Source organism: Rhincodon typus, chromosome 1 (assembly GCF_021869965.1).
Source record: "Rhincodon typus isolate 14 chromosome 1, sRhiTyp1.1, whole genome shotgun sequence".
In the NCBI taxonomy this organism is placed as follows: Eukaryota; Metazoa; Chordata; class Chondrichthyes; order Orectolobiformes; family Rhincodontidae; genus Rhincodon; species Rhincodon typus.
Window position 1 is genome coordinate 143,269,531 of NC_063332.1, and position 24,524 is coordinate 143,294,054.

Genomic DNA, 24,524 nt, shown 5'->3' on the forward strand with positions numbered 1-24,524 from the left:
TCAGCCTTCCTGCTCCTCTGATGCTGCTTGGCCTGCTGTGTTCATCCAGCTCTACACCTTGTTATCTCAGATTCTCCAGCATCTGCAGTTCCTACTATCTCATGTAAATTCAGTGCCCACTTTTATCCACATCTTTGATCTTCTATGAAATATTCTGAAGTTTTGACAATTACTGTCATAATATTTACATTTAAAGTTTCTGTTGGTATACTAGCAGTCTATTTAAGAATATTCAACCACCTCCTTTTGGTGCTTCATTGTACCTTTTGCTCCATTTAATACTGGATTCTCACAATATTTTATTACATGGCATCAGTTCCGCACAGCTTTATCAACAGAGTTAAATTCGAATCTCTGATCTCAGTTGGGACTAATTAATCTTCTGTCTACATCTTCAAGCTCTGCATACAGGCTGCAATTTTAATTTTCCCAGATTTTGAGGTTATTGAGAAACAAATGGTAAAGAAGGACTTCATGTGGGATTTTCCACCAGAAACTGCTGTCAGAGAGCTACAAATCTAGAGTATTGCAGGTCTGTGTAAGCAGAGCATGCAGCAATATGCTTCCTTAAGCAATCATAACCAATCATACTGATAAATCAGTAACGGATAGCAGAGACTGAACAAGGTGCTCTCAGAATAATAAATTCAATGTCAATGTATGTTCAAAAAGCAAAGTTAAGAGACGAAGAGAAAGATATATTGAGAATACCACAGAACCCGAAAGAATAAGTCAAGGGCATTTAATTTATTTTTTCTAAATCTCCAATAATTAAAATCTGAAGAAATGATCCTCCACAATTCCATCAGTTGATTTTAAACACCAGAGAGATTATTTGGTGGAAACCAAGATTATCATGCCGCAATAGGGATACTTACAGAGGAAACGTTGAAAATTTAAGGCACAGAAGAGGTCATTCATCCCAGTGTGTCTCATCCAGTGAGAAAGAGCGATCTAACTTAAACCCACTTTCCAGCTCTTGGTATGTAAACCTGCAGGTTAACCCTAATTCTCTAACCACTCAAGTACATAGCCATAGGAACATAGGAGCAGGAATAGGACATTCAGGCCTTTCAGTCTGTTCTGCTATTCCATAAGATCATGGCTAATCTGATTGTGGTCTCAACACCAATCCTCTGTCTGTCTCATAGAACATCTGACTCTTTTATCCAACAAGAATCTATTTCACTCAGCCTTGAATATATTCAATAATCCTGCCTCCGCTAGTTCTTCAGCAAGAGTTCCATAGGCTAATGACCTTCGGAGAAGAAAAGTTCTCGTCTTTTGCCTTAAGTGGGAGACCTTTTTTTTAACAATGCCCTCTAGCTCCAGTCTCCCCCATAAAGAGTAAACATCCTCCACATATTCATTTGTTTAAATCTCATTGGGATCTTATTTGTTTCAATAAGATCACGTCTCATTCTTTTAAATTCTAATGAGTATAGGCTTAACCTGTCCAACAACTCTTCATAATATATATCTTGCAGCCCAGGAGGGAGCTAATCTTCTCTGAACTGTTAATAATGTAATTTATTCTTTTCCCAAGTAAAGAGAGTAAACTTGTGCATGGTACTCCTCATGTGATCTCATCAAAGCCTTCTACAATTGTACCATAGCATCCCTACTTTTATATTCTGTCTTCCTTGCAATAAATGCTAACATTCCGTTTGCCTTCCTAATTGTTTGCTGTATCTGCAAAAACTAACTTTTTATGGTTCACTTCCCAGTATGTTCAGATCCCTCTGCATAATTGAGTTCTGCAATTTCTCTCCATTTAAGTAACATGTTGTTTTTCCATTCTTCCTGCCAAAGTGCCAAAATTTACATTTTCCCATGTTTTATCTACCAATTTGCTGCCCAGTTACTTAATCTATGTACGTTCCTCTGTAGAATCCGCAGCTCTTTTTGACAAACTACTTTCCTTCGTGTCCATGGTAAATTTACTCACCAGACATTTGGTCCCTTTATCAAAATCTTTAATACAGGAACATAGGTCATGGGAACATAAGGAGTAGTCCATGCAACCCCACAAACATGTTCCACCATTCAATGAGATCATAACTAATCTATGCCCTAACTCCATCTACCTGCCTTTGGCCCATATTCCTCAATATCTTTGCTTAACAAAAATTTATCTATCTCAGATTTAATATTACCAACTGATCTGCTGCCATTTGTGAAAGAAAGTTCCAAACATCTACCAACCTTTGTGTGTACAAGTGCTTCTTAACATCTCCCCTGAATGGTCTGGCCTTAATTTTTACATTATGCCCCCTAATATTAAAATCCCAAACCAATGGAAATAGTTTCCTTTATCTTCCCCATCTTTTCCTGTTAATAACTTGAAGACTTCAATCAGGTTACTCCTTAACCTTCTAAATTCTAGACAAAACAGGCCTAATTTGTATAATCTGTCCTCATAACTTAGCTCCTGAAGTCCACATTTCATCCTTGTAAACCTACATTGTACTCCCTCCAAGGCCAATATATCCTTCCCAAGGTGTGGTGTCCAGATCTGCTCATGGTACTCCAAGTGGAGTCCAACCAAGGTTTTGTATAATTGCAGCATAACTTCTACATCCTTGTACTTCAGTCCTCTAGATATAAAGGTTAGCATTCCATTAGCTTTACTGATTATTTTCTGTACCTATTTGTGACATTTGAAAGATCTATGCAACAAAACGGATAACCTCACACTTGCTTATGTTGAATTTCATCTACCAGTTTTGCCCATTCACCTAATCTATTAATATCCTCTTGTAATTTTATGCTATCATCTACACGGTCTACAATGCTGCCTAACTTTGTGTCATCAGCAAATTTGGATTTATGATGTTCTATGTCATGTCATTAATAGTGATTAATAAATAATGTGAATGATTGAGGCCCTAACACAGATCCTTGTGAGACACCACTAGTCACATCCTGCCAATTTGAGTATCTCCCATTATCCTATTTTCAGCTGCCTGCCACTTAATCAATTTCCAAGCCGGAGCAATCATTTGCCCTCCACTCCATCGGCTTCTATCTTAGTTAACATGTCTTATGCGGACCTTTGTCAAATGCCTTCTGGAAGTCCATATAAACATCTATCAACATTCCCCTGTCCACTACCTTAGTAACCTCTTCAAATAATTCAAAGAGGTTTGTCAGGCATGACCTACCAATCATGAATCCATGTTGGCTCCCCTGATTAACTGAGAATTTTCAAGGCGTTCAGTTACCCCATCCTGGTTTATAGATTACAACAATTTCCTAACTACAGACGTTAGGCTAACTGGTCTGCAATCCCTTAGCTTTTCTCTTTTGCCCTTCTTAAAAAGTGGAGTGACATGTGCAATTTTCCAATCCAGAGGGATGACTCCTGTATAGGGAACTTTTGTGCTTCTCTTAACACCCTCAGATGGAAACCATCAGCTCCCAGAGATCTCTCACTCTTTGTTTCCATTCATTTCTATATTACTGATGTTTGACTTTTATTCAGTCCCTGTTCCTTATTCACTATTAATCTCCTCGGGACTCCTTGCAAGCTATCCTCCTTTTCTACTCTAAGTAGAGAGGCAAAGTAATTATTCAACATGTCTGCCATTTCCCCATAGCCATTGACAATATCCTACGTCTAATACATCTGGTGATAGATAGTACACATTTTTGCCACAGTGCATTAGTGATGGATTAGTTACAAATGAAGCATTCAGCAATGTGTCGGATGTTGCAAGTTTCTTGAGTGTTGTTTGAGTCACACCCATCCTGGCAAGTGGAGAGAATTTCAGCACACTCCTGATTGGTCCCAAATTTAAAGTGGACAAAAGAGGCTTTGGGAAACCAGCAAGTGAGATACTGTCTGCAGGATTGCCAGAATCACCAAGTATTGGCATAGCTGGCCCAGGTAAGATTTTACTCGACAGTAAGCTCATAATGGTGATGTTTTGGGACTGAGTGATGGTAATACCAAGGGAAGTCAAAGAAAGATGTTTAGATTCTCTCTTGTCAAAGACAGTCATTGCTTGGTACCTGGGTGACATGAATATCACCGCCCAAAAGTGAATGCTGATGAGGTCTTGCTGCAGGTGTTAGAGGAAAATACAAAGCACTGTAGAACAAAGAGATCTAGGGATTCAGGTACATAATTCTTTGAAGTTTACATCACGTGTAAATAGGGTGGTTAAAAAGGCATATAGCATGCTTGCCTTCATAGAATTCATAGATTTTTTTCATAGAATCCATACAGTGTGGAAACAGGCCCTTCGGCCCAACACGTCAACCACGAACCTCAGAGCATCCCACCCAGACCCATCCCCCTATAACCCACCTAATCTACACCTCCCTGAACACTATGGACAACTTAGCATGGCCAATCCACCTAACCTGCACATCTTTGGACTGTGGGAGGAAACCGGAGCACCCGGGAGGAAACCTACACAGACACTGGGAGAATGGCAAACACCACACAGACAGTCGCCCGAGGCTGGAATCGAACCCGGATCCCTTTGTTCAAACCATTACATATAAGAGTTGGGAAGTCATGCTGAGGTTGCATAGGGCATTGGTGAGTCATCTTCTGCAGTATAGTGTGCAGTTCTGGTCACTCTGTTATAGGAAGGATATTATCAAGCTGGAGAGGGTTCAGAAAAGATTTATTAGGATGTTGCTGGGAACGCAAGGTTTGAATTATAAGGAGAGGCTGGATAGGCTGGGACTTTTTCCACTGGAGTGTAGGAGATTGAGGGGTGATCTCATAGAGGTTTTAAAATCATGAGGGTACAGATAAGGGGAATGACAGGTGTCTTTTCTCTGGGGTGGGTGAGTTCAAGACTAGGGGGTATATTTTTAAGGTGAGTGGAGAAAGATTTAAAAAGGACTTGGGGTGGGGTGGGGGGGAGCGGCAACTTTTTTTTTTAAACATAGAGTATGGTTTATGTGTGGAACGAACTTCCAGAAGAAGTGCTAGATGCGGGTACAGTTACAACATTTAAAGATATTTGGACAAGTACATGAATAAAAAAGGTTCAGGAGGATATGGGCCAAGCACAGGCAGGTGGGACTAGTTTAGTTTGGGATTATGGTCAGCATGGACTGGTGGACGGAAGGGTCTATTTCCATGTTCTATGACTGTATGACTCTATAACCTCCTTCTCTCTCTGACATCATTTGCAGCCTCTTTATGATGCATTCTGCACCAAACACTGTAACAGGCAAGCATTACCATTTTTCAGTGAGTTTTGTGCAAATATGTCAAATCACTGGATGCTGCTCTAGGAATAGAGGATTATTCAGTGAGTGAACATTATCACACAGACTTTGAAGGAGGAGGATTCTAATCTATGATTTTTGCATGCAAGAAGGTCATTGATCAATTGTCACATAAATAACAGTGAACGTTGTTAGCATCACCACTAATTCTACACCAAAATCTGGCCTAACAATATTGTCTAACAGTGAATCACTGTTCACATTATTCTGGCTGAGTGGGGTTAGTGGCCCTTGATATGGAAGTCATGCGTACGCCTCTGACTGGATTCTCGGCAAAGACGTAATCAGAGTCACATATTTTGATTGTCTCCTTGGAAATCCAGTGCTAAAAGTTGTCTAACATACAGTCAGCATAACAAACAGCACTCCTTCATTACATGCGACGGTTAACAATTACATAAAGTATTTTCTGCTCATTCACAGTAGGCAAGGAATTAAATGTTAACTTCATATAACGGTTGTCTGCTAAATTAATCTGCAGGTAACATCCTATAACTGCAGAAGAAGCAATATGTTTAATGTATATAGAACAAAGTTGTTGTCAATACTATGAGCTAAGCTCAAAATTCAACTTTTTTAAAAAGCATTCAAAAACAAAAACAACAAATTCGTTGGCCCAAACTTTCAGCACACCTGAGACCTTCTCTGCAGTGTGAAATCCAGGGAGTAAAACCCTAAGCTGTGGAAGCAGTAATGGTCCTTTCAGGCCAATCAGTCTGCTCTGTGATCATGGCTGATTTCAGTGACTGGTGTACAAGGACACCCAGGTCTCGTTGTACCTCCCCCTTTCCCAGATCTATCGCCATTCAGATAATAATGTGTTCATGTCTATGCTACCAAAGTGGATATCCTCACCGTTTCCACTGACGGATGAAACTAGGACTAGGGGGCATAGCCTCAAAATAAGGCAGAGCAGATTTAGGACTGAATTGAGGAGGAACTTCTTCACCCAAAGGGTTGTGAATCTGTGGAATTTCCTGCCAGTAAAGCAGTTGAGGCTACCTTGTTGAATGTTTTTAAGGCAAAGATAGATTTTTGAGCAGTAAAGGTATTAAGGGTTATGGTGAGTGAGTGGGTAAGCGGAGCTGAGTCCACGGAAAGATCAGCCATGATAGTATTGAATGGTAGCGCAGGCTCACTCGTTCAGATGGCCTACTCTTGTTCCTATTTCTTACATTCTTATGTTATTCACATCATACTTCATCTGCCATGCATTTGCCCACTCACTAAATTTGTCCAAATCACACTGAAGCATTTCCACACCATGCTCACTACTTACCCATCCAAAGTGAATATATTTTGTACCCATGACCTGAAAATAACATTTGTTATTGCACTCAGTTACTTTCTGTTAAATCAAAGTGCAGTTACAGGTGGATGGCTTCATTTGGCTATCTGTTTCTGTATCTGTGCACAGACTTGCAATGCCCTTTATAAAAGGTATGGTACTCACGAAGTCCTTCTTTGACCATAATAAATTTTTGCTGAACGTTATGAAATATCTGATTTAATGTCTGCCATTACTCATCCACCGATTTTACCGAGTCTATTTTTCCAGCACATTTTGATGACTCTTTCTTCATATCTCTGTAATTGCCCTTACTTAAGCTTTGGACACTGGCTTCAGACTCTAGTAGCTGTCCCTCAGAGAGAATGTGAAATTCTGTGATGTTGTAATTGTTACACCCTACAGGATCCTTAAATATGAAACTGCTTATTAATCCTACCTCATTCCTGAATGAGGAAGAACTCTGTTTTTAATTATATTTTAGCTACATCTCTATATGTTCTGTACTTCAAATTGGTGCCAGAGTGTGGTGACATATTACACTTTTCACAGTATTTATTAAATATCAGTGACAATAAATCAGTCAATTCAATTCAATTCTGTTCAGACTTGCTGCTAGATCTGTTGACCTTTTCCAGCAATTTTGTTTTTATTTTATTCTTGGGTAGTTTCTGCACCTTACTGCTCTAAAACACAATCCTTGATGCACTCTACAAACAGGTCTTCCATCTGACTAATCAGAAGATTAAAATTACCCATGACAACTATAGTGCCCTTCACACACACAACTCTATTATTTCCTGGTTTATACTTCATACTACAGTGAGGCAACTTTTCAGAGCTATGGATAACTTGCAGTGGTGATTTCCTTCCCAATCCATTTCTTATTTCCACCCAAATTGAATCCACATCATAATCTAGTGAAACTTCACTAATCATCACCGCACTGATACTTTTATTAACAAAGCTTCCCCCTTTTTTCCATTGATTAGAAGATTAGAACCCCTACAGTGTGGAAACAGGCCCTTCGGCCCAACAAGTCCACACCGAACCTCAGAGCATCCCACCCAGATCCATCCCCCCATGACCCACCTAATATACACCCTCTACCTCCCTGAACACTATGGGCAATTTAGCATGGCCAATCCGCCTAACCTGCACATCTTTGGACTGTGGGAGGAAACCGGAGCACCCTGAGAAAACCCACGCAGACACGGGGAGAATGTGCAAACTCCACACCGACAGTCGCCCGAGGCTTTTTGTCTATTTTTCCAGAAAGTTGAATAGATCTGAATATCGAGTACTCTGTCTTGGTCACCCTGCAACCACATCTCTGTCATAGCTATCAAGTTACAATCATTTACTTCCATTTCTGCTGTCAACTCAAACATCTTATTACAAATGCTATGTGCATTCAAATAAAAAGCACTAAGCTTTGACATTTTAACTTTATCACTTCTTCTGGTTCTAAGTTCTGCTGAACTCTTCTGCATATATTTTCTACCTTTTCCTATCACATTTTGATTATTCACCTTTTCACTAACCTGTACCTCTGATCTCTCATTTCCATGGAATCTGGAAAGTTAAAGGGCAATTTTTTTGATAAGAACAGTATCTATTCCCCTATGCTATCCCCCAAGTATACTATATTTCCTCTTTCCTCCCTTCACTTTTATAGCTCGTTAGACCACAGTGCTGTGGTCAGTTCACATCCTCCCAGAAGCCTGTGCCCTTGCCCACATCAGCAGCAAGAGTGAATCACCACCTCTATGAAGTGGTGTGTGCCTTTAATGTAACTAGGATGCTTCTGTGCTAATGAATTCCAATCTACATCTCATTAGCCTAGATGCATTAGCTTGAAAAATAAAGTCTCTGAAAAATGACGTATTTGAATTAAGCCAATTCTCCTTGGATTCTTAGTTTGATGCTGCAAAGTGAATTTGTGCATTCCCTTTGTTGCACAGTTAGAGCTTTGGAAGTCAGTATCCTGGTGCATCTGTCAACATTCATTTTAAACAGAAATATTCAAGAAAAAAAAACTTGAAATAGGCAGAGCAAAACCAAAAGACTGTGGGAGTGTTATTTGGTAACAGTTTTTTTTTAAAAAAAGGGGCTGAAAATGTGAGACTCAATCCTGATAAATTTGCTTTATGCTCAGTAGTTAGAATTTTCAATATTTGGATTTAGAGAATGAGAGAATTATTTATAATAATTTAATTAGAATCTGTAAGTAAAATGTTTTGAGTTAAATTTTGAGATTAAAATAACAAAAACATAGACAAATATAAAACCGCATCATTTAATGAATGAGTTACTAAGATGAAATAGTAGTTCTGGAAAATTTCAAGAATCCTAGTAAAAGTATTCTTTTGACCCTTTCTTCAAGAGTTAAGTGGCAAGGTTAGACAAATCAGGATAATTCTCCCTGGAATCTGGAAGGTTAGGGGGCAATTTGAACTTTGCCCCCTATGCTCCTCCGACTTTCTTTATCCCATTGGCAGTCCTGAAAAACCCTAAAGTCTGGAATTTCCTCTAAACCACATTTCTTTCTTCAGTCTCTCTCCTCTTTTAAAGCATTTTCTAAAACCTGCCTCTGACCAAAGTTTAAATCATCCCTCCAACCAGCTCTGTCATTCATTCAACACGTTCTGTTGTCATTATTGTTTGATTTCATTCCTGTGAAGGGTATTGGGATATTTTCCCACTGTATAAACATGAGTTTTTGTGGGTCCTGTAAACATCCTTCCCCCAACCAGCACACAAGACACAGTTGATCTCAACAGCCTTGTTCAGTAGCTGAACTCCCCTTTTGCGCACTGGGATTAGTAGGGGGAATAGTTGCTCAAGTCAGCAAATGACTTTTCACTCTCCATTGGTAATTAATGCATCAATTCAGATGCCAGGAACAGTTGGGCATGTGTACTTGGCTCACACTGCATCCACCAACGTGTATGAGGTTTCACTCACTAAGGTCATTGGTGCAATTCTATGGGCACTTGCCAACTCAGTGGTGACACAACCAGTCTTAACCCCCCGAACCATTGCCATACCATGTTCCCATCTCTAGCTACTGCAAGCTGTGGTCTATTCAGCAGTGCTGATGTTCATTTAATGGTATCAAAATAACATTGCATTTCACAAAATGCACAGTAACTCAATGCCCTTCACCTTATCATCAGTTTTGGCAAAATTCTCACACAAGAATTTACATGGTATTAGCACATGTGAACAAGAACCAGAATTTCATGACTGAGGCAGGAATCAACTAGGAGTTGGGAAATTTCCCAAAGTAGCATTTACTGAGGAAAAGCTGCACATAGATGGAGAAAAGCACAATCTTGTGTGTGCAGGAAAAACATTGACATGAAAATCAATAAAGGATTGTGCCAAAATTATTTGTAAAATAAGCACTGCCATGTATTTGATGTTCAATAAATCATCAAATTCCAGTGTTAGACTCAATTACTGGATCTTTAAAACTGCTTAACTTAACATTAACTGCTCTCAATCAAAGGGAAGCAGCTGCTTTAAGCTGCTCAAGATGCGTATTGGTGTTGTCACTACCCTTCTGAGCTTAGAGACCTGGGTTCAAGTTCCACTTGATCCAGAGGTGTGTAATATCATCTCTAGACAGGTTAAAAAAATTGTTGATTTCCCCTTCTCTCAGCTGCATTACAATGTCCAAAGCTAATTACTTGCAGGCTGCAATAATGTACCCAATTGACATATTAGTAAACAATAAAAGTCACCCTGAAGTTAATCAGGAAAAAGACAGACAGTGCCTTGGTCTATTATTATGACAGAAATGAGCATGTTTAATACTGATTGGTCTCCTTCATTTTATATATGCTGTCAAAAATACTTAATTCCCTCAGGAGTAAAGCAAAGACAACATCTGGTACTTATTTAATCTCAAAATGCTCCAATTTCTATGTTATGACATTTACATTTAGTTTCAAGTTACTCATTATATTTCACAGACATACTGCTATGACAATAATAAGTCAGTTAAATTGGCAGTTGCTTAACTACTTGATTATAGGAAATAGCAAGCTCACATTGCAAAGTGAATAAATGCAATAGAATGAATGCCTTTGAAAACAGAGAGGAATTAATCATCTCTGTGACAGTCTTCTGCCATGTAAGACAACGGTTTGCACCATGGCGGTCAATTAATTATATAAATCAGAAATAAAGAAAGAGGAGCTATCAGATTCCTCCTTCAGAAGTGTTAAAAAATAATTTCTTTTACATGCTTTAGTTCCTAAAAAAACAACAATTTGCATTACAATAATATCTGGTTAATTAATCATACAGGCCAAAGCCTCAAATCTGTATGTGAAATTGATTAACTCATAAGGGTCATTATTCATCTTCACCACCACACATGCTTAGAAGGGCATTCCTGTAATCACCAGAGGTATCGCTCTGCAGAGAAAGAAAAGCCTTGTTAACATAAACTCAAGGAATTATGGTTATCTATGTGAATTAAGCTATATTGTTCAACATGACAAAAGATTAAATCCTGATAAGGGGACAAATTTTCCTCTTGACAATTCTAGAGGTCATGTATTAAAGCACAGAAGTGCAAGAGGTTTTAAATAGCAATGATTCCTCGAACAAGCTTAAATGACAGCTTATACAAAGAGTGATCAAAAGGGAACCATACAGGATAGATTTCCTCTGAAACTATATACAAGATTTCCACACAAACCTTTCGATGGTAAAATCCATCTCAAGAGTTCAAAAGTAGTTGGCTGTACAACATTTTCATAGAAAATTGAGAGAGAGAATTCACACTTAGCCAAACAGGTAAAGCGTAAATTCAAACCCAAATGCATTACATCTTTAATCATTCATAACTGCAGGGTAGGCAAATAATTTTCTCTCGGGGGTTGGGGTACACACAAACTTAGGAGCGTGAATCCTGTTTGGGACAAGTTATTGATGCCTGAATAGTGCCAATATTCCCACTGCAACATAAAAGTGGATTCAGAATATCCTCAATGTTTATGCTGAGGAGCCTACTTAAACATTTTACTGGCAAATATTTCCTAGTAGCGTTTAGTTTCCTCTGTTCAAAACACTTTGGCCTTTTTGTATTTTGGTATGTCAGCTTTTAATAAAAAAAAACAACCCTAAAAGTTCCCAATCTTCAATGTAAAAAAATTTCATTTTAACCATCCATTCTGACCATCGCTTGACTTCATCCTGTGTATTCAACCTGATACTTTAAAAACTTCTACTACATCTCCTCAACTCAGATGCAGGAATACCCGTCAATCACTTGCTCTTAATCCTTCTTATTTCTTCGTAGTTTGCATTTTCAAAATCAGAGTTTGCCCTTGGACTTTGGCTGTTGCAATTGTCAGATAATCTGACATTGAATTATGTGATTCATAGCATTTAAAGGGTGTAATACTATTTAAAATGTGAACGCTGCACTGATTCCATGCAAGGTGTTCATCATAAAACCATTAACCCTAGTGACATCTTTAGCACTGAGTCAAAGAAAGCAGTCTTCTATCACATTAACAAGTTCCGAGATATTTCCAATTTAAAAACACCTATTGTGTAATAAGTTGATTGAAGTTATTTTTCTATCACATATTGCCCTTCCAGCATCTCCTCAGATAATATTACCTTTATCTTATTTACAGAATCTACTCCATCCTTTTCTCAAACTATCATTACCCCTATCTATGTATGGCAGTCAATTCCAGCCTATTGTTTTGCTTTGTGTTCCAAGACATCAAGAATAAATTAAAAGTTTTTGTTATGTTTCAGTTCCTTCTACATTCTTAGATTGTCTTAAAGTACTTCACAGGCAACTAAATACTTTTTAGGGAGGAGTCACTGTAATAACGTAGGCAAACTGATTTGAGTTCAAAAGTATCTGTATACAGGATACTGCCCTCTTAACCCGCAATGTATTTCCTTCTGAACATCCTTTTGAATTCACTTCTTATGGGACCAGATAAATTTAGGATATCTGGTCAGCATGGATGAGTTGGACCAAAGGCCTGTGTCTCCGCTGTACAACTCTGACGCTAGAAGGACCTTATTTCAAACACTTGAATATTCAGGTCAAGACATTTTGTTGTTTTAATTTATTTTTTTAAACTTATGCTCAGCTGTTTATCTATCTTTCATACCTGCTGCTATAATTTCTGGGTAACAAACAACTAACTAGTTCTCATTTTTATCTTTATCACGAAGAAGCACTTTCTGTTCCATAGCCATACCTTGATCATACTGGAAAGAGTCTTTCCATAGTTGGCATAGAACTTCTCACAGATTTCAAGCAAATCGACTTCACTCCTTGAAACCATTACCCTGATAAGCGTATCATCATCTGTACCAGCTCCCTAGTTGCAAAAGAAAGCATGTGAAAAATCCTTAACTCCTTTTGACAGACTCCATCAACTCACCAGGACAATACAAGACTGTGACTGCATACTTTTATGCAAGACCATTAAAACTGTTTTCTCTACCAAGAGCAATGTCAATTTACACTGTGCTCGGATCTGTTAAATAGTGAACAAATTATAGCTTGATCTACTGATCTCTTTAAACACTGATCAGAAAAGGGAGTTGCAGAGTCAGGATATTCAACTGTGTGAGCCAGTTAAAATAATCTTCCTTGCCATATTAAGAATTGCACACTTGATGAATTACAATTTATTCAACCAGAGTGCACCTTCAAACTGAAGCAAGGACTGTTTTGCTCACCAACTCCCAGCATGGAATTTCTGGTGAATGCTGCTGCATACCTCTCAGGTGAGGGTGTTTTGATGGGTAGCATACACAGGCATGCTGATAGACACATACACAAAAAGATGCTAGGGCCATTGACTGTTCAACCTAGTACTGTGGCATCGAACAGTTCTAATGTCTGGACAGTGCTGCCTCAAAGGCTTTCAGCCCACCTGACTGCCAGTTTGGACAGAAGCAGCTGCTGGCATGACCCAGCAAAAGGGACATCAGCCTCAATACCAGTGCTGAATTTCACATCTTTAGGCCTCAAGTATCACACCCTTAAAAAAAAATAGATATCCCTAGCAATGAAGCTCCTGCACTCCACTCAATACACAAAATGTAACAGGTTGCTCATTTTAGCATTACGACATTACCATGGTCTGATAAATAAGTTTGTGGGGGACACCAGAATTAGCGGAGTTGCAGATAGTGTGGAGGATTGTCAAAGGATGCAGCGGGATACAGATAGATTGCAGATTTGGGCAGAGAAATGAGAGGTGGAGTTTAATCCGGACAAATGCGACAGGGTGCATTTTGGAAGATCAAATTCAGGTGCAAATTATACAATAAATGGCAGACCCCTTAAAAACATTGACAGAGGGATCTAGGTGCACAGGTTCACAGAACCCCGAGACAGTTGGCACCACAGGTGGATAAGCTGGTCAAGAAGGCATACAGCATGCACAGTTGCCTTCATCGGCCAAGGCATCAAATATAAAAGTTGGCAAGTTACGTTAACAGTTATATAAAACTTCAGTTAGGCCAGATTTGGAATATTGCATGCAGTTCTGGTTGCCACACTACCAGGATATGGATACTTTGGAGAAATTGCAGAGAAGGTTTACCAGGATAGTAGGAACTGCAGATGCTGGAGAATCTGAGCTACCAGGATGTACAGCTGGATGAACACAGCAGGCCAAGCAGCATCAAAGGTGCAGGAAAGCTGACGTTTCAGGTCTGGACCCTGTCCGTCTTTTCTGTCACCTATCTGCTCCTCTCACCTCACCCCCAACCCCACCTCCTATCTACCAGCCTTATCCCCGCCTCCTTGACCTGTCTGTCTTCCCTTGACTGACCAACCCCCATCCTAACTCCCCACCTACACTCACCTTTACTGGCTCCATCCCCGCCTCCTTGACCTGTCCATCTCCTCTCCGCTTATCTGCTCCTTTATCCACCTTCCATACACCTCCCCCTCTCTCTCTATTTAGTTCAGAATCCCCTTTTCCCTCCCCCATTTCTGAAGAAGGGTCCAGACCCAAAACGTCAGCTTTCCTGCTCCTCTGATGCTGCTTGGCCTGCTGAGTTCATCCAGCTCAACACCTTGTTATCTCAGGTTTACCAGGATGTTGCCTGGTCTGAAGGGCTTTAGTATGAGGTGAGGTTGGATTATCTCAGGCTGTTTTCACTGGAAAGAGAGGCTGAAGGAGGATATGATAGAGGTTTACAACATTATAAGTGACATAGATAGAGTGGATAATAAGAGGTATTTTCCCCCAGGGTGGAAAGGTCAACGACAAGAGGGCAGGCATTCAAGATGACAGAGGGGAAAGTTTAGGGGAGAAAAAGTGCAGGGAAAATTTTTCACACAAGGGGTGGTAGGTGCCTAGAACACTGCCAGCGGTGGTGGAAGCAGGCTCGTTAACAACATTTAAGGTGCATCTTGATAGACAAATGAATGGGAGGATAACAGAGGGATTGAAACTGTGCATGGGGAATAAGTGGTGGGTCTAAATAAGGACTAGGAATCGACACAGGCTTAGTGGGCAGGAGGGCCTGTTCCTGTGCCCTCCTGTACTGTATTATCATATTGTATTAGATGTGTTAATATCACCATCTAGAGCAAATCTACCAGATAGCTTTGACGTACCTGCATGGCATTGTATAGTGTTGTAGCAAAATACTCAGGAACACTTCTTATACACTTCACTGAAACAAAACACAAATATCATTTTTATATGTATATCTCATCTATGGCTCTAAGGGCAGTAGTCACACAAGAAATCAATAGGCCATTTGTTTCAATTATGAAACCTATGGAAATGATTTGCAAGTCAACTGACCACTAGCTCAGGAGAAGGGCATTGATGCATTAAGGAAAAGTTCAATAAACAAATGAGGGAGAAAGGAATAGAATAGGTTGTTGGGTTAGAAGGGTAAAAGGCTTGAGGGAAGCATAAACATGAGCATGTTCCAGTTGGGCTTTTTCCCATACTGTAAATACTATATTACATAACAAAACACTATCTTGCTACTTACCAACTGCTAGCAATGCAGACCTCAGATTTCCAGATGTCTCCGAAGAAATGCTTTCTTCAATCTGATAGCCCGAGATTCTCATGTACTCAGAAAAAACTGTAAAAGAGCTCACATTATTAACAGTTATTTCCATTCTATAACTGGGCACAGATATTTCAAACCTGGAATTCGAATCAAGTACTTCTATGTAATCAATGAACGGTTTTCCATTCTTAGAATATGATACTGATTCCTGAACGAGTAATGTTAACATTTGTTTTTTGCAGCGTCACACTCTTGCCCTTGAGGAATAGACATGGAGCACTAGACTGATTTACAAGCTAATCATAACCTGATAGGCTGGGCTGTAAATATTCCTTTTATGGGGCAGGAAAACCTATAGTATCTAATGTGGAAAGGAGTCCGTCACATACCCCAAACCTTTCCAACTGCAGACCAAGCTCGGTAACCACCCTTTGCCGCTGAACCTCTCCCACCAACATCAAAATAAAGGCCAGGCTGACGCAGCCCTTTAACACAGGGAGGGCTTCCTGGGAAATTTTACAGGCACTCCCCCACCCCACCTACAAACCTGCCAGCAGGGGGCCATGAAATTCTGTCCCTAGAATGGGATTTGAACTCACGATTTCTGGTGCAGAGACAGGAGTGCTACCAAGTGATTCACAGATCTCCCAGTACTGTTTCTACACAACCTTAGCATGTAAGCAGCTACAACAACAGCTTCATCAGGTCCCTAGAAGCCTCCACTATTTAGTGGACAAGCTCGCAGAAATTTAAACCTTGACAAGAGGACTGGACTGTTGAAACCAGCATACTTTCTTACAGATCCCTGCAACAGCTCACCCAACCTAACCCACCTCCCTTTGTCTGATACAAGCACAGGCATGACACAAAAACTTGCAAATAAAATGAAAACAAGGAGTTTGAGAACTAATGCTAAGAAAGACCAAATTCCAGAAGCAAAAACTGAAAGAAATACATGAATCCCGGTCACGTGAAAATGTTTAGGCACTTTGAGCAGGTATCACAGAGGATGACAGCTGTGATTGTGATCTGAAGGAGAATTGGCATAGCTAAGTTCAGCTTTGTCTGAATTGAAGGATGTTTTAACAAAGAAACTGAACTTGAATCTTAGGATAAGAATTGAGGTGTTTACACTTTATTACACATTTTAAATGCTTCAGACACATACAACAAATAAAGGAAATATGGATAGCTGAATGAATTTGAGATGTGGACATTTTGGAGAATGTTCTATTTATTTTACATTGAAAGAAATACTAATGTAGAAATGTTAAAAGTAGCTGGAGAAAAGAGGAAGTTAGTGCATACTATCAAGAGAAGACATCACCTTGGTCATAGTAGACAGTTAATGGAGAAGATCAAAGGAAAATATAAGAAGGAAGCAGGAGAGAAAACGGATGATGGTTGATTTATGTGGAACGTTTAAGGGCAGCACCGGATAGACAGAAATGGAGATCCATGCTAATTAGCACTTTGGTAAAATTATGACAATAAGTGAACAAACTCAGCTTTCTGCTGTTTAACACCTCCCTGTTAATGTGAATGGGACTTTTTCTCACAACTAAATAAAATGCTTCATTCACAGTAAACCAAGTAATCAAATATTTTATGCATACTCGTTGCAACTTAGGTCAAAGTCAGAAGGAAAAGACAACAATAAAGCAAACAAAAGGATACTAGTGTCTCCAGCTTTCAGTTACTTCATGGGCTAAATGTTTGAAATTAATTGCATTATACCCCAAGTATTCTTTTAAAAAGGTCACAGTTTAAAGTATATGACCAATACTACTACTTTTAAAATACACACAATCATAACTTGTTGCCAGTAACAAACGCGAAACCAGCACAGCCCACCTTGCCGAAGGTAAGGAACACTCTTGGTCCCGATGATAGTAAGGAATGTTGATTCATCAGTGCCACATTTCAATTCTCCAGCTTGAAACAGTTCCTGTCATATAAAGATGTTACTCATTATACAAACATATAGCCTTGGAGGACGTAATTTAGTGCAATATAGTTCCATGCAACGACTTTCTCTGTAAGCCAGTTCTCTTCATGCCCAACCTTTGAAAGTTCTTATAGATTTTGCTCCCACATTTTTTCAGGTTGTGCTTTTGACATCTTAACAACCTGTGCAAAGAAATTCTGTTCTATTTCTCCAAGTTCTCTTGCTAATCATTTTACGTCTTCTTGCTACTGACCTATTTGCCAGAGGAAATAACTTCACCCTATTTGTTTTATTAAAACCTTTAATCATTTGGAATACTTCCATTAGGTACAATGCTCCCTCCAAGACGTGCAGACTCTTAGAGGGTCTGCGCACAACTGTAGACACATTGACTTCCTGTTTTGGAAGAGATAATGGGGGTCCAAGCAATGGCAGGAAAAATTAAAAGATAATGTAGATTAGGCCTCCCTTGTAAGGGGAACAATCCCAGTTTTTCCAATATCTCCACATAAATACAATAAATTAATATGAAACTGGGGACGCGGGTGGGGTCCAGCATAGTCAATACCAAAGAGAACTGCAACAAATTATAGGAGGATGTTAACAAGCTTGCAGAATGGACAAAGAATTTGTAAGTTTGACAGATAATTGTGAGTTAGTACATTTTTGAAGGAAGAAACAGAAAGTCATTTGAAAGGTACAAGTCTACAGCGGGTAGAGGATCAAATTGATCCTGGAGCACAAATACTTCAAAAGTTGTGCCATCAATTAGAAAATCCAAGCAATGTGATAGAATTGAAAAGAATGGAAGTTATGCTAAAACACTGATTAGACCATTCTTCAGAGTACTGCATGCAAAGATAAATCCAAAAATGTGACAGTTTACACAATCAGCAGAAGAGGGAGGGCTGGGCACCCTTCCTCCTGAAGTATGGCCAAGGGATGATCTAATGGATATCTTTAAGATTTTGCAAGAATTTGATGCACGGATACAGAGAGAATATTACTAGTCAGTATCAGTATAAAATAGTCATGAAGAGGTCCAATTGGGGTAATTCAGAAGAAACATCTTTACTCAAGGAGTGGGGAGAATGTGGAACTCATTACCAAAGGGTGTGAATAAAGTGATTAGTTTAGATGCATTCAAGGTAGGCTCGACAAGCTTTTAAGGGAGAAGGGAACAGAGGGTTACAATAAGAGATTTAGATGAGGAAAGTTCAAGGGACAAGGTTCAAGCAGATTATAAACACCACCAGCATGGACTAGTTGAGCCAAATGGCCCATTTCAGTGCCATACCTCCTACAAAATTCAAACATCATCCATCGTTTCTATCACATCAATCTTCTACGACATCAAAAAAATTCAACTGGAATACTCAATCACAATCTACATTTTATAAATCCATGGTGACTCTTTTTAATTAGCTTAAACCTCCCCACAGCCTGTAGTTACCCAGGAATGTTCTTTTGATCTTACTTCACTAAGACAATCTCATTTGCCACTGTTAAATCATCTGACACCTCTCTATATTTAGAACAGATTGGAAAATTATGGCAAGTCCTTCCACGAGTTCCACTCCCAATTCCATTAGCAAACTGGAATGCAAGCCATTCAGACCAGGTGACTTATCCACTTTAAGCACAGATAGCCTTTCATGTAAGTCTTTCTTTTCAATTTTCACCTTACCCACTACATTGTCCCTCGCCACTTCTACCAACACCTGTCAACATCGTCTTTAGCAATCACTGATACAAGGTACTCACTAAATATTCTAGCCCTGTCCTGCATCTAGAAGCATGTAGTCTCTATTGGCCCCACTCCACTTCTTACTACCTACTTAGTATTGTCAGAAGGCTTCTGTACTCCCTTTCATATTAATGATTTCCACAGTCTTATTTTCTTTTTCACTTCCTCTCTCAGTTTATTACACTTGACCTGGTTCTCACATGAAGAATTCATTTACCATGCATCATTCACTCTTATTTTTGGTTCATCATATTCTCTATCTCCCTCATCATTCAAGACAGTCTGGTTTTGGTACACCTGTCTATTCTACTTTTTTGGAATGAACTCAGTCTGTATCCAAAACAGTGCATTCTTAAAATGGTCACCCATTGTTCCATTACAGCTTTTCCTGTCAAGCTTTTGTTCCATTTAACCCAATTAGGGCTCCTCTCATCCAATTAAAGTTCTCTCTCTCCCAATTTTGAAGCTTTACTTCATATTGTTCCTATTCTTCTTCATTACTTAGTTAAACTTTATGACACAACAGTGTCTTACCCAAGTGTTATCCAAGCATGAAATAAAGTACATTCGGCAGCACAAAAGCTTCAAAACCACTTTAAAAATGTGGAAGAGTAAAGAACCTTTTTACAGTGATTCAAAGAGAAAGGCTTCATTGCAATAAAAAGTAAACATAAATGCTTTGACTGACCTGTGCATCTTTTTTCACTACTGCATCATCATACACTGTGCTCTCATCTCTATTGGCCTTAAAAAAGGAGAAAGAAAGTTTAATTTTTATAAATAAAGACTCTCGTAGTTGATCAAGCGTGAAACCCACTGCTATAAATTACTGATTATTTAATTACTTCATGCTAACTGAAACAGTGGCACAGAATGGTAAGTTCCACAAGCGCTGTCAAGTGTATATTTACCCTAATCCTTCAGACTGCACAATAGTTGGATCACAAATTGCTAGCAATTGATTATTACACAACAATGTTTCTCCCTCGATCTATTTGTTTCTTTGGCTGAGGAAAGCAACAGAGCAAATGAGACAAGGAAACAGTGAATTACAGTCCAATTATAGACAGAATGACAAATAAAGAGTCAGAGTGAAAGAGCAAAACAAACAAGAAGCACAATGAGGAACAGAAAGACATTGCAACCCAGGATTGTTTGAAAATTAACCTCTCAAGACCAGCATAATAAGTGCATGGCATTGTAGGTGTGATAAATGGCCAAATATACCTCTTTAAATATCATGTGTCATAATTTATTTTTGAAGAAATCTTTATAATTCACTCTTTGAATGTTGAATTCAAAACCGTTTACATCCCATACATTGCCTCTGACACTAATGAGAATGGAAGGCAAGGCATTTAGAAACCCTCTTGAACAATTAGCTAGCTACCCTAGTGAAATTACATGGGTCAACTTGCTTTCTTTCTGCATTTAGCTAAAGTGAATTTGCAAATTAGGTTAAATGATAGGTCAATAGAGATGCAGAATCAACACATAAATTTAAGGTGATATTTCAGAATACTCAGAACGGATGCATTTCAACAAGTAGAAAGGGACTGGCACACCATCCCTGGTCAAATAGAAGGTTAAAGACAGCATCAAACTAAACGAGAAAGCATATAATTGTGCAAGGACAGGTGGTATGTCACAAGGGAGGAATTTGAGAAAAAAAGTATCATTTCTGTGGTGATTAATAAGTAAACTGTTGGAGCCAAGGGCTGGCAAGTGTCCAATGAATGTAATTCCTTTATTCAGGAAAAGAGGGAGACAGAAAGGAGGAAACTATAAGCCAGTTGGCTTAACATCTGTCATAGGGAAGATGTTGAAAGTTACTAAAGAAGTTACAACAGGACACTTAGGTAAGTTTAAGAGAATCAAAGTCAACATGTTTTTAAGAAAAGAAAATCACATTTTGCCAATCTATTGGAGTTCTTTGAGGAGGTGACACATTCTGTGGATAAACAGGAGCCAATGGACGTGCTGAAAATAGATTTTCAGAGGCATTTGATAAAGTGGCATATCAAAAGTTATTGCAGAAAATGGATAGGTAATTGTGAAGGCAGCATATTGACATAGATAGAAGATTGGATGGCTAATAGGAAGCAAACAGAAGATGCAAATGGCATTAGAACAGGCTTTCGAATGAATGTAGTTCCTGCTGGAAACTGACCACCAAGAGAATGTATATCTTTGGAATTCTCAACCTCTGAAGGATATGGATGCTAAGTCACTGAGTATATTCAAGACCAAGATGGGATAGATATATTGATATTAGGACTTGGAGATCAATGTATATGGAGATCAGGAGCAGAAGTTATTTTAAGGTCAAAGATCAGTCAGGATCTAACTGAGTGGTACAGCAGAGTCAAGGGAGTTTTATAGCCTACTCCAGCTCCTATTTCTTAGATTTTTAATTCATATATCCTTGAAATAGCGCAATGTGATCTTTTGCACATATCAGAACTCCAAACATCCTTCAGTTCTGTATCCCTTTCAAAAGGGCGACATCTTTAGCAACACAGCATTCCCTCCGTACTGCACTGGAATGTCACATGTTCATGTTTCTGAATGAGATTTGACCCACACAACCCAATGAATCCACGAGGGAGAATGGTAATGAAGCAAGACCAACATCTGAGCAATTAACCTCTCTCCATGCTTCCCCTAATCCCCTATCTCAATAAATCACCAGGCTATTGGAAACCAGTACAGATAACGAGAGAGTTTCATTATACTAAATTATTCCAAAGCATTTCACGAATACAGTTTTACATGTCAGATTTCCAACTGCCAAAATACTTAATAAAGCCCTCAATGCCACAAGCAGAACCCTATGTGACAGTGGTAAAGATAAACTATTCCTCCTCATCCTTTTTGACCTATTGGTAGCCCAGTTTCAACCAGGTGACCACAGCATCCTTCTCCAATGCATCTCCTCTGTTGTCAAGCTGGGAAATTATCAGCTCGAGTTGTTAATTCTGCAGACACCAAGGGTCTATCTTTGCCATTCTCTGAATTCTTAATTACAAACTGCCCCTTGATAACATCGAAGATCATATCTTCAGCTTCTAAATGCACTGATGACAGCATTACCCCAACACCACCGCTCCTAGCCTCTTCACACTCTGATTAGTCACACAAATTATCCAACGTCCCAACATGGGATGAGGTAGTCCCTCTAATTAAGTACTGGGAAGGTCAAATCTACTGTGGTAGGGTTGGAAGACAAAGTCTATTCCCCAATTATGAACACCTCTCCTCTCTCTGGTCACTGAGTTCAGTTGTTCACAATTTTGGCGTCCTTTTAGCCCTAACCCAGATCTTCAGAGATCATTCCAACCATTTCAAACCCTGCCTCAGTTCACTTCCCCTGCCAAAACCTTACTCATGTCATGGTTACTCCTAGATCGCTGACAGTACAACATTTTCCTGGACAGCAGATCTCCCCCAAACCTACATTGGTGGCCATGCCCTTAACTGTCTCAATCCTCATCTTTGTAATGTTCTCCTTAAACTACCTCATCTATCTAGCTCTTTCTTTTAAGACATGCCCACTTCTTTAACCAACTTTTTTTTTAAATCATCCATCTTAATATCTCCAGTTGATTTTGTTTTATAATGCTTCTGTGAAACATTAGTTTATTTTACTGCATTTAAAGCATTATTAAATACAAGTTGCTTCACAGATTACAACAATGGAGAAGTTGCTTCTATAAACATTCCTGGAAACATTTGCAATGATTATGGTGGTTCACATTTGGATTAGGAAATTAAACGTTTACCTGGAGAAGAATCACCAAAATCCTTTGGAAATGACCAGACGTGTCACTAACAATACTTTCTTCCAAATCTTTGCCATATTCTGAAAGAGGTATTCAATGAGATTGTCAGCTGACGATTGCTATGCTCAGTTCCATTTACAATTCTTCAGCTAACAATGCTGCCTGTGCCCCCACACAGTCAGACATGGGATCAGACTTGGGCTGATGAATGGCAAATAACATTTGTACCACACAAGTGCCAAGTAATGACCATCTCCAGTGAAAGAGAAACTCTCCTCTTTGACTTTCAATGTCATCACTATCATCAAATCCACTGTACCACTAACCAAAAACTTAACTGGAATAACCACGTACATACTATGGTCACCAGAACAGGTCAGATACTGGGAATTCTGCAGTGACATATCACCCAACTTCCCAAAGCCTACCATTCATCTACAAAGGCACAACTCAGAGTGTGATAGAACATGCTCCATTTGCTGGATGTTGGCATTCTAAAACCACCGAAGAAACTTGTCATCTGTAATGTGTTGGTAAGGCCACATTTGCAGTACTGTGCACAATTCTGGTCACCCTACTACAGAAAAGATATTACCAAACTAGATAGAGTGCAGAAAAGATTTACTAGAATGCTACCTGGGCTGGAAGGTTTGAGTTGTAAGGAGAAGCTGGATAGGCTGTGACTTTATCCCCCAGACAGTAGGAGACTGAGGGGTGACCTTACAGAGGTCTATTAAGTCATGAGAGGCATAGATAAGGAAGATAGTCAACTGCTTTTCCCCATAGTAGGGGTGTCTAAAACTAGAGGGCATAGATTTAAGGTGAGAGAGGAGATTTACAAAAAAGGTCCAGAGGGGCAACTTTCTCCTACAGAGGGCTGCAAGTGTCTGGAACAGGCTGCCAGAGGTAGTGGTGGAGGTGACTACAATTGCATCATTTCAGAAACATTTGGACAGGTACCTAGATGGGATAGGAATGGGGGGATATGGACCAAATGCAGGCAAATGGGACTACATTAATTGTGGCAACTGGGAGGACTAGTTGGGCCAAAAGGCCTGTTTCCATGCTGTAAACATCTATGACTCTAGGACAACACAATTGATAGCTACTTCACCCATGATGACCTCCAACACCAGTCTACCATGGTGCAACGAGTACCATCTACATGATGAAATACACTAATGCACCAGAACTCCTTCAACATCAGCACCTTCCAAATTCTCAGCCACCTTTGTTAAGGACAACAAGGGTAACGTACACATGGAAATACCATCAGCTCCTGACACATCACAGCCCAAGCTGGAATTATATCTTTGTTCCTTCATCTTCACTGGCTGAAAACCTTTGAAATAATAACCCTACAATAGAGTGGGAGCACCTACACCACAGAGAATGCAGGGGTTCAAGTAGGATGATCTGCAGCACCTTCTCGGCAGAAAGCAGACGTAGGCAATGTTGCCCACA

At 39.4% G+C, this 24,524-nt stretch overlaps 1 protein-coding gene across 1 annotated transcript in view; it reads right to left on the minus strand.

Moving 5' to 3' along the window:
* Positions 1–10,419: 10,419 nt before the first annotated feature.
* LOC109937492 (annexin A5-like) overlaps positions 10,420–24,524 on the minus strand; it is a 46,814-nt gene continuing 32,709 nt past the window's right edge. The window contains exons 7-13 of the mRNA XM_020536070.2: positions 23,061–23,140; positions 19,967–20,023; positions 17,438–17,531; positions 15,560–15,655; positions 15,171–15,229; positions 12,787–12,909; positions 10,420–10,969 (exon numbers count right to left, since the gene is read on the minus strand). Coding sequence (XP_020391659.1) covers positions 10,907–10,969; positions 12,787–12,909; positions 15,171–15,229; positions 15,560–15,655; positions 17,438–17,531; positions 19,967–20,023; positions 23,061–23,140 — 572 coding nt within the window. The 3' untranslated portion in view covers positions 10,420–10,906. The remainder of the gene's footprint in view (positions 10,970–12,786; positions 12,910–15,170; positions 15,230–15,559; positions 15,656–17,437; positions 17,532–19,966; positions 20,024–23,060; positions 23,141–24,524) is intronic.